Source organism: Myotis nattereri (genome assembly GCF_964212035.1).
Source record: "Myotis nattereri genome assembly, chromosome: 13".
Lineage (NCBI taxonomy): Eukaryota > Metazoa > Chordata > Mammalia > Chiroptera > Vespertilionidae > Myotis > Myotis nattereri.
In genome coordinates this window covers 20,025,856-20,037,108 of record NC_138088.1, presented here as the reverse complement: position 1 = coordinate 20,037,108, position 11,253 = coordinate 20,025,856, and the positions used below count along the sequence as shown (strand labels likewise).

General features: G+C 54.0%; 1 protein-coding gene across 1 annotated transcript; it reads right to left on the bottom strand.

Annotated features, from left to right (window-relative positions):
* Window positions 1-550: 550 nt before the first annotated feature.
* Window positions 551-9,322, bottom strand: TYSND1 (trypsin like peroxisomal matrix peptidase 1; the record flags this gene model as incomplete). Its single annotated transcript, XM_081104871.1, has 4 exons — window positions 551-2,670; window positions 5,264-5,449; window positions 6,470-6,600; window positions 8,157-9,322. 4 exons carry the CDS (start codon window positions 9,320-9,322, stop codon window positions 2,453-2,455), a joined length of 1,701 nt encoding a protein of 566 aa, XP_080960997.1. The 3' UTR covers window positions 551-2,452.
* Window positions 9,323-11,253: the final 1,931 nt, after the last annotated feature.

Genomic DNA, 11,253 nt, shown 5'->3' with positions numbered 1-11,253 from the left:
TGCCGCGACCCTTTAATACAGTTCCTCATGTTGTGGTGACCTCCAATTCCATTGTTACAAATTGAACATAATTAAAGCATAGTGATTCATCACAAAAACAATATGTAATTATATATGTGTTTTCCGATGGTCTTAGGCGACCCCTGTGAAAGGGTCGTTTGACCCCCAAAGGGGTCGCGACCCCCAGGTTGAGAACCGCTGATCTCGAAGTTGGTGCTGATTCATCTCGAGCTGGGAGAAAAGCTGGTGTGCTCCTGTGGGCACCAGTCTCACCTACAAAGCCCGACTGCATCTTCCTCTTCGCTGGAACCTTTGCCGCTCCCCCTCTCCCGCTGATATCTGCCCCATGAAAGTAGGCTGGAGGGGGATACAGTGAGAGGTGTGGCAATCTCCACCTCCTTCTCGCAGCCAGAAGAGCAATGGTGCCAGAGTGTGGGTGCAGAGAGCCCAGGGCCCTGCCCAGCCTAAACCGTCTCATAGGGCCCTGCAAGCCTTGCATTTGTCCTGGACTTTGCAAACTTCCAAACAGTTTTTATCTCTTTTTTTTTTTCTCCTGAAACCCCCCCAGGAAAGCAGGGTGGGGGTTAAACTCTGACCCTGAGGACAGCAACCACCACCCTTGACCAGCTCTTTGGGGCAGAGACCTCACTCTGCTGGACTTTGGGTCTCTAGCCTCTGGCCCTGACCCAACACTGGGTTCCTAGGAGTTCACAAATGTTTGCTTCCCATAAAATTCACTCTTCTAACATGTACAATTCAGTAATGTGAAGGTTGTGCAACCATCACCAATTTCTAACACCATTCTTCCCGGCATTTCTGACTAAACAATCTGGCCAGTAGTCTAGAAAAATAATAGCTAATGGTTATTGAAAACACAGTTTTGGATAGCTTCTCAAAATGTACACAGATCCTCCAAGGTAAATTCTATTAATCTCCATTTCACAGATGAGCAAACTGAGGCTCATAGGCTAAGAATTTAGGCAAATTCACAGCTAGTAAAGCCAAGGAGCTGGAGGACCTTCACCCTGAAGCCAGGAAACCCCTCAGCAGGGCATCACTCCTAAGGGGGCCAAAGGTCACAGCAGGCAAAGGAGAGTCTCAACTGTGAGTCAAACAAGCATCGGAAATTTACTGGGCACATGTCCTGCCCTGTGGGAGACAGAGAGCTACAGGGAGTGCTACAGCCTGCCCTGGGGCATGGGAAGGTCAAGGAAGATTGATTGAAAGCTCTGGGCCTCTACAGATGAATTCCAATGGGCAGGGTGCAAAGGCAGGACTCTAAAAATCACAGCACAAACCTGAAGCCAGGAGAGAGGAGAGGTGTATAGTGGCCCCGCACTGGGCTTGGGGCATGGCTTCTCAGAGCTGGTGGCCCATCTCCAAAGATCTACCCCAAACCATGAATCAGGGAAGATGTCTGTCATTCAACACTTTGGCAACCAGAGGACCTTGATCCAAGAGAGGGAAGAGGGGCTCGGTGCAGCCCCCCTTGTGCCCTTCCCGAGGCAGTTCACCCACTCAACAGGCCCAATGGCTCTGGAAGTGAACCTCAGGGCTCCTTGCCCAACAAAGTTCTTTTGCCTGACTCTCCAGGGGCCAGAGGTGGTGGAAGGGCCAGTTGGGCATGAGAATATCCTGTGAGAGCAAATCGCACTGAGAAAGCTGGACAGAAAAGGTGCGTTTGTGTGCCTGGTGCTTGCTTATTCCCAACTCCACTCTCAACACAGAAAGGGGAAAAAGGAATCTGATTCATACAAGAATACAGTTCCTCCCATAGGTCCTGTTTATTCCCAAACCCCAGCCGGACACCTGATAATCCTCTCCCCACCTCCCAAGATCCCTGAGGCCCGTTGTATGGGCTGGGAAACTAAGGCACTATGGCAGAGTGCCCCTGTGGGCCACGGACACAACAGATGAAGGCCCAGGAGTCCTGACTTTCAGGGACTCTGTCTCCCCAAAGGTCTGGCAGAACAGGGAGACAGACGTCGCTTTCCTTCTCTCCGGTCTTCAGAGCAGAGCCTCTGTGCCGAGGTTTTCTGAGGAAGCGCCAGTGCTCTGTCAGCTGCTAACTCTGACGGAGAGCAGAGGAGCCAGTGGCCATCGGAGACAGGGGAGACTCGAACCCAGGGCTGGGCCTGCCTTCCAGCCAACATGTCTGTCAGGACCAGGACTCTGTGCAGCTGTGCTGGGCCCCCAGATGGGGAACAACAGAGCTGTGTCTATGCCAGGGAGCAGAGAGGGGTGAAGGCTGGAGGGAGTACCCCAAAAGGGGCTACTGGCTTGGAGGCCCAGGGGGCTGAGGAGAAATTTGATCCAGACTCCAGCGCCAAGCACGGCGGGTGCTGATGGGGGGCTGCCCAGCTGGGCTGCTGTGACAGGATGCCGAGGCTGCCATCACACTCGCACTTCCCAGGGCATAAAATGTCGCTCTTCTCTCGAGGGTGACACAGGCTCAGAGCTTGCTCCGCGGGGCCTCTGCCGGGGGCCGCTGCAGCCGCCACACCACCCTCACTGGCTCGGCAGCGTGGTCCAGCGCCCGGAGGCCGCCCATGTCGCCCGTCTGACTGTACCGCTGCAGGGCCGGCTGGAGCACCGTGATGGGGATGCTGAAGTTCAGGTGCGGGTAGGTGGCCCCAGTGTTATTGTCCCGGGTGTTGCTGGCGACAATCCCTGTGGAGGAGTCAGAGAGGAAAAGAGGGTGTGAGCCGGACACAGAGGGATGGGGAGGGAGGTCCTAGGCCTACGGTGGGCTTGAAGCCCCCAGAGTGACCGATGCCAGGTTTTCTTTCAGGGACACCAACTCCACAAACCCTGGTCCCCCTTCCTGCCTTAACTTTCTCCTTAACACTATCAGTACCTAACACTGTTTCACTTATTCTGTTATCTTTCTCTCCAACCAGTGTCGGGTCCACGAGGGCAGGACTTTTGTGTTTTGTTCACGCGGCCTCCCCAGACCTAGACGGTGCCCAGCATAGGCGGCTCTCATAAATACTTGCTGAGCGGGTTCATGAATGAATCAAACTCACAGACACATTTTGTTTGGCCTGCTGAGTGCACGCATGTGTGTGCATGTATTTTTTCAGACAATTTTAGACTTACAGAAGACTTGCCAAAATAGTACAAAGTTCCTGTATATCCCTCATCCAGCTTCCCTTTCTATTACTATCTTATGTCACCACAGAACACTGACTAAGCCCTGGCCCGTCTGCTCGGCCGCGGGTTCCCTTCCTGGTCAAGGGCATATACCTCAGTTGCAGGTTCCCCGGCCCAGGTAGGATGTGTGCAGGAGGCAACCAATTGAGGTGTCTCTCTCACATTGATGTTTCTTTCTCTCTTTCTCTCTTTCTCTCTCTCTCTCTCTCTCTCTCTCTCTCTCTCTCTCTCTCTCTCTCCCCCTCTCCTCCCTCCATTCCACTCTCTCTAAAAATCAATGGAAAAATTATCCTTGGGTAAGAATTAAAAACAAAAGGGAAAAAAACACACACTGATCAGAACCAACAAATTAACCAATGCTATTGACTGAAGCACAGAACTCATTTGGATTTCACCAATGTTTCCACCAATGTCCTCTTTCCGTTTTGGATGCAACCCCGTAACCCACACAGCACTTAGCTGTTGCCTCTCCCAAGTCTCCTCCAATCTGGGCCAGTTCCCCAGCCTGCCCTCATCTTTTGTGGCCTTGACACTCTGAAGAATGCAGGCCAGTTATTCTGTAGAATGTCCCTCAATTAGGGTTTGCCTGATGTTTTCTCAGGATGAGATCGAGGTTTATTGAGAATACGGTAGAAGCAACATGTCCTCAGTGCTTCCCAAGGAGGTGTATGGTGTCTATAAGAATGACTGGGTCACTTGGCCATGGGTTCTCTCCCAGGTTTCTCCACTGTAGACTTAGTATTTTCCCGTGTAAAGTACTAAATATCTGAGGGTTAGGCAAATATCCTATTTCTATTTAAACTATTGCCCACTGGTTTTAGCATCCATCGGCAGATCCTGTCTGCAGCAATTTCTACTGTGGTGAGCCAGTAGTGATTTCCCACTTCCCTCATTTCTTCTGCTTTTACTAATTGCAAATCTTCTGTAAGAAAGAGCTGTGGCTTGTCTCCATTTTGAGGTTTGGTTACTTATCTGGACACATGGATGTTCGTGCTTTCGCGGGGCTCACCCAATACTCTTGCGATTTGTTGTGTTGCTCCAGTTGCTCCCATGGGAGCTCCTTCAAGTCGGCTCTTAGTTCTTTCAGCGTCTGACATGTCCCATCCCTGGGTTGTTTTGTTAGCATTTCCTTCCTTTTCAGCACCTTGAGAGCCGGTTTTCCCTGCCTGATCCTGGTACCAACCAGTTCCTGGTTCCTTTTATTAGAGAGCGGGTTCTCGGTGTGCTCGTTCATCAACTGGGTTGTCACAGCGGACAGAGCCAGGATATATATATTTACATTAACTACTGCATACACATATATATTTTTAAAGTCATGGTTGCTTGACTTTATTTGCACACCGCCGTTGAAGGAATAAGTAAATCTATTGTAGCAAGAAAGAGCAAGGTCTCTCACCGTGGCAAAAAGCAGTCAGAAATAAGAGAAGGGGAGGCACACATGAACCCCATGTGCTGGGCTGCAGTTGGGCAGCTGGAGGTATCCATATGGATTCATGTTGTCTTGTGTGGGGGTTTTTTAATAAAATACTTTAAAAAAAAAAAAAAAACCTGAGTTACCAAAAATTTTAAATTAAAATATTTAACAACCACATATTTGGAAAAAAAAAAAAAAAAAAAAAAAAGAAAGGAAAAGAAGGTTCACAGCTTCTTGTGAAAAACTGAAGGTCAGCCAGTGTTAGCTCACATTCCGATGTGGCAACATGGGCTGGAGCTGAGTGTTCACCCCGGCTCACCCTTGACCTCCCCCTGCATGCTGTCTCCACTCACTCATTCATCCCTCGACCTTCCAGCCTCTGTAAGCTACGGAGTCTGTGACCCCTGGACTAATCCAACTCCTGAGTCTCACAGGTTGCCTGAGATTGGGGGATTACCTACGGTTGCACTGTGGCTCAGGGGCAGAGAAGGAACCAGAACCCAGACGTCTTTCCTTGTAGCTCAGCATCTGTCTCTTTCTACCCTCAGGAGCAGAACAAGCCTGAAACCTTGGCTAACTACTTCCCGGGCACAGGGACACTACCTTCCCAGACAGGGGGTGAACACCAAGCCCTCAGTAGCTGGGACTGAGGCTCTAGCAAGAGGAAGGCTGGGAGAGGGCCAAGGCGCTGCTTACCCAGGAGGTCCCCTGAGCAGGTAGAGAAGAGGGGTCCCCCACTGGAGCCGCCATGCACAGCACATGTGGTCTGCAGCATCACCGGTGCGTCATCCACCTGCACCACAGCTGACAGGATGCCCGAGGTCACCGAGGGCCCACAAGCCTGGCCAAAAACGCCGAAGCCCACCACGCTGACAGCCTCGCCTGCCAAAAAGAAAAGAAGGATGAAGCTGCAAAGCCTCTTCCTGTCTGGCAGGACTCATCCTCCCCAGCCCCAACCCTGCCCTCTCCAAAGCTCCCAACACTCTGCCCTGGGAGTTTCTGCTCAGACACTCCTGCCTTCCGAGAGCCTCCCTAGGTCCCCACAGGAAGAGGCCAGGACCAGCACTGAGCTCCCAGCACTGCACCTGCTCAACCACTTCTCAGTGCCAGGCTGTTCCCCAGCCTCATCCCCAGTAGAGTAGGCGGTCACTTTTTGGAGTTCCGAGCACCCAGCTAGGTGCTCAGTAAATGTTTACAGAATTAACACCCACCTCCTCCTGGGACTAATAAGTAGTCTCTTAGTAAAAAAAAAAAAAAAAAGTGGTGATGACCACAAAATCTTCCTTTACCAAGTGTTTGAATGCACAGGCATGGGGCCGAGTGCTTCACAGGCAGCATGTCACCCGGGCCTCACACGCCCAGGAGCAGGAAGGTGTGCAGTTATACATGTGGAGACCGAGGCAGAGAACATCACGTTGCCTGTCCAAGGACACGGGGCTCGTAAGTGGCAAGAGAGGCCAGCTGGGAGAGCCCGTGCTCTTTGTAGTGACATCACACCGCGTGCACAAAGTCGGCCGCCAGCGGCAACTTCTGTGGCGGCATCACAAAGCCTCCTGCTCAAATCACCCACTGCAGCCTTGCAGGAGCCCCTCTCTGACCAGCCGGCCATGTTGTAAGGAGCCTGCCACAGGGCCGCAGGGAAGAGGCATGCCTCCTCCTTAGCTGGGGACCCCACATGCACCTTGGGCATGTGGGCACAAGAAGGGAAGTGTCCAAGAGCAAAAGCACTGTACCCAGGATGGCTTCATGCCAGCTGGATGTCACCCTGACTTCTTAGTCCAGCAGGAGTGGGAAGGGGGTTGGCCGGGGGGACTGGCTCCCTCATCTGCAGGGCTTGAGTGTCCAACTCTGACTTTCCTTCCTAAGGTCCAGCCCAGAGCAGAGGGCCCCTCTGCCCTTTACCTTCGTAGAAATGTTCAGTGGGCACCGGCACGGGGACACCCTCTGGTTCTTCCTCCAGGCTCACCACGGCTATGTCATACGGAGATGTCTCCTGAGTGGCAAACACCACGTGTCCCCAGATCTTGGCACTCCTGGGAGCAAGGGAAACAAAAGGACAGATTAGCTTTCTGACCCTTTAGTGCCGGGAGGAAGCAAATGGATGAGTGACAGTAAAAGTCATGGACGTGGGAGTGAAAAGATCTGGTGACAGTCCTGAAACCTACCAGGCTGGCAACTCTGGTCACGTCCCTTAACCGTTCTGTGGTGTTATTTCCAAACAGCTTTACCAATGGCAAAGCTTCCTGCACGTCACCGTGACCACCAACACCCGGCACCTAGTGAGCACTGTGGGCCAGGCCCCGTGTTAACACTCTGTGGGCGTCATTCATGAAGTCCTCACAGAATCCCTGTGAGCGAGGCACTGCTATTTCCTCCATTTTAGGTGGGGCATTGGAGACCCAGAGAGGCTGAGTAACATTCCCAAGATTACATAATGGGTGAGCGGTAGGAGCCAGAGTGCGCCCCGCTTTTTCCTTCGATGTTCATTTAACTGGGATAATCCTGTGCAGGGGTGGGGCAGGCATGACAGGATTTCAACCCTCTGGGTCCTTGTTTACATAAGTGCTAGCATTTCTACGGCACTTACTATGTGCCAGGCTCTGCTCCAAGACTGCACATGCCACCTCAAGGCGAGGCACACGGCAGGGTTGCTCCCAGCAGACCTGGTGGTTTTCTTAGGAGCAAGCGCGGGGTGGGGTGAGGTATCTGGGACCACAGGCAGGAAAATTCCCATCAGTCATGGTTGTCCCCAAGGCCACCAGTGCTAACCGGCTGGGTTAGTCTCGGAAATGCAATAGGATTTTGAAAGGCCTGGGCTGCCAGGCTGCATGAGCCAGGTACAGGAGAACATCAGGCATTAACACCAAGGTGCTATCCTGCTTGGTTGTGGCTTAAGTTAAGCACCTGGAAACTACAGGGGAAAGAGAAAGAACATGCACTAGAAAATCAAGCCAGGAAGCCAAGGCCACTGTCCCCACTGCCAGAGCAAGTGCACGGAGAGCAAGTGCTTTTCTCTGCAGAGAGGGAACAAATGACTAAAGTCCCAACCTGGCTGCCCACCAGGATCACCTAAAGACTGTGCAAAATCTATCGGCCTGGGCCCCACGCCCACATTCTCATTAGGTGGGACTCCACGTCTATCATTTTGACCCAGATGGGAAGCTCTGGTTAAGATCTACAAGATAAAGAAGATGAACAGGTCCAACTCATTATCCCAGGAGCACAGCATCCTGGGCCCTGAGGCTTCACTACCACTGTCAGGGAAGTCTCCATTCCAAGGCCTAGGGGTGTGTGAGTGCAGAGAAGTTGCTCAGAAGGAAATCAGATGCCCAGGCAGGAATGCGGGTGCAGCCTACAGTTCCCAAATCTGGAGTTGCTGGGCATCTTGCCCAAGCCTCACTCAGCCCCTGCCAGGAGGCCCAGCATCCCCGACACTGGGGTTCTGGGTGCCAAGGATGAGGGGAGGGCCCCAAATCATCCGCGTGATGCCAAAAGGCCTCCATAATTCCAAGGATTAAGACCTGAAATTTAAGATCCAGATTTTAGACCTGGTGAAGGTGTGGAGTGGGAGCACCCATGTGGGTCTTACTTGGGGGTGGTGGGCCGCACCAGGACTCTGGCCGTCTCGCGGGGGGCCACATGCCGACAGGTCACCACGAGACGGGGCGCCACGACCACTCCGGAGCCCCAGACGGTGCCACACTCCACCAGCACGGCCGCGGCTGCCCACGGGGGCCCAGGGTCTCGGAGGGGCAGGCCCCACGGGGCGCCCACCTCGGGCGGCAGGAGAGCGGCCAGGGCAGCGGCATCGGGGCTCAGGCGGCCGAGCCCGGCACGGGCGGCGCGGAGGAGAGGTGCGGCGGCGCAGAGCAGCGTGAGGCCTACCCACTCGCGGGCCTTCCAGCAGAGGGGCGCCGCCACCAGCGCCACCAGGGCCCCCGCGGGTCGCACGGCGAACACGCCGCCGCCCTCGGTACCGGGCAGGCAGCGCGCATCGGTGAGCAGGAGCGGCCCCGCCGCGTTGCTGAGGACGCCGCGGCTGAGCGTATTGAGGAAGATGTCGGGGCAGAAGGACCCGAACGGGGAGCCACAGGCCAGCAGCGACGCGCCCTTGGGCACGGCCCCGAGCGGCGCCACGGCCACTGCCGGCCCGCGCCCGTCCACCTCCTCCTCGGGGTCGTGCCTCACACGCAGCAGCGCGAACCAGCCCAGCGCTCGCAGCTGATCCTCCTCCTCGTCCTCCGACACCTCCTCGTCCGGCGCCGCGCTCGCGAAGCGCCACTGCTCGGCCGGCTCGCTCCCGAAGAGGCGCGCGAAGTGGGCCCGGAAGGCCGGGCAGCTCAGCAGCAGCAGCAGCTCGGCGGGGTGCGGGGGCCGCAGGGGCTGCCCGCGGGGCCGGGCGGGCGGGCCGGGCTCCAGGCCCGCACACTGGGGCGTGCACAGCCCAGGGCGGCCCCGCTCCGCGCGACCCGCGGGACTCGCGGCCGTTGGGCTCCACTGCACGTGCAGGCGCAGATCGTCGCTGCAACTGTCGCCGGGCAGGAAGGCGGCGCCGGCCGCGGTCAGCGCCCCGCTGCCGGCCCGCAGAAAGGGGGTGAAGATGCCCCCGTGGCACAGCACCAGGCCCGGGCTGCGGCTCAGGATCACCCCGCTGCAGCTCCAGGAGCCCGCCTCGGGCTGCCCGGCCCGTGAGGCACTCACCACGCAGCCCGCTTGCTCGGCTGCCCTCATGGCGGGCCCCCACTGTCGCCCCATGCCTCCGGGACGCTGCGCCCCGGCTTCCCGGAGAACCGGGCAGCCAGCTAGAACCCCGACCGGCACCTGCGGACCCCACACAGCGCCGCCCAGGGCTGGGAGCGACAGGCGCAAACACGGACTCCGGCCTTCCGCGTCCGGCGCGATTGGCTGAGCCCCACTGGCCGGGATTGGCTGGACCCGAGGCCAAGCCCTGATTGGCTGGACCCGAGGCCAAGCCCTGATTGGCTGCTGGAGGCCCACGCTTCCCTTTCTCCTCCCCTGTTGGTCGTGCCACCGGGGCGATACAGCAGTCCCGTAGGACGAGCCCCAGCAAAGTGACTGGCCTGCGGCTACACCGAGATTGCGGGAGGGGCAGGGGGCGGACCCCTCGGACGCTTAGTCTGGTCTCTTTGTTGGGCTTCAGGAAAGAGAATAGAAACGAGCGCTGACGTGGCTAGGTTTTCCTAAGCCATGACAGCACCTGTCAGCGTTTGCCTAGGTCGAGGTGACGTTCGACCACTGACGGGGATAATAAGGCAAAGAAATCCTTGGCCATTTCAATATTTTTAAATTTTTGTTACGTAAACCCTATAGCAATCCACTAGGGGGCATGGGGCTCACAATATTGCACATCGGGTCTTTTAAAAAATGTTTTGTTTATTTTAGAGAGGAAGGGAGAAACATCAATGATGAGAATCACTGATCAGCTGCCTCCTGCATGCCCCACACTGGGGATTGAGCCGGCAACCCGGGCATGTGCCCTGACTGGGAATCAAACCCTGACCTGATTGATAGGTCAACGCTCAACCACTGAGCCAAACTGCCTGGGCACATCTTGTGTCTTTTGATGACAAAGCCCAACACTACAAATCCCATGAAAGCTGAATTTGCTACAAATAAAGTGCCCTTTAAAATGGACTATGAACACTGGCTGAAGTAAAAAATTTTAATTGTATAAGCCTATATTTTACAGTATGCACATTTCACATAACCCCTAGAATTTATGTAGGTCAGGGGCCAAATGGCTTTTCTATAAGGAGCCAGAGTGCAGTTCAGTTTTTGTGGGCCATACATTGTCTCAAATACTCAGCTCTGCGGTCCTAGCATGCAAAACCCAAAGGAACGGATGTCTGTGTCCCAACAAACCTTATGGCCACTAAAATTTGAGTTTCATATAATTTTCACGTCACAAAATAACATTCTATTTTTCCTTCATAGACCAAAAATAGGCAGAAAGCCGGATTTAGCCCAGGAGGCATAGTTTGTCATCTTTGATCTAAGCAAACACAAAATATCCCTTCTTTTCCAAAGAAATATCTTTGAGGATAAGGAACATGCGTATGTTTGTGGGGAAAAGGTTCAGGATATCCCCAAAGCAGCCACAAGCTAGACATTTATCACCGTATCTCTAAAATACACATTTTAATGTTTATTTCAGGACATATTTGTTAGCATTAATGAAAAGTATTCAATTACTAAAATACATTTGTCTCAAATTTTTGAATAAAACTAGTAACACGGGGTAATGCTCAGTGTTCCCAGTAACAAAGCTGTTTTGAGAACGGGGAACGATGATCCATTTTAGTATAAGGCAGGATTGAAATCAGCATCTTTTCTTTTTGGTTCTGTGACACACATGCTTGAGTGCAACACAATCTCTCAGCTGTCCCAACTTCCTAGCAATTAAGTCTCTCTCTCTCTCTCGTCCAGTGATTCTTCGTCTCTCAAGCCTCCAGCATGTTCTGACAGTTTTTCTGTTGATGGCACATTAGAGTCCCAAGTCACAGCCAACAGTCAAGGTGAGAGCCCTCGGGTATTGGGCTCACTGACTCAGCCTTTACTTCTCATGTTCCGCTCCATCTCAAACAACACAAATGCACATGAACATAGAACCCATGGCCTCCTATCATAGGAACATGGATATCAGTTTCAATCGCAGGATGCCTCCC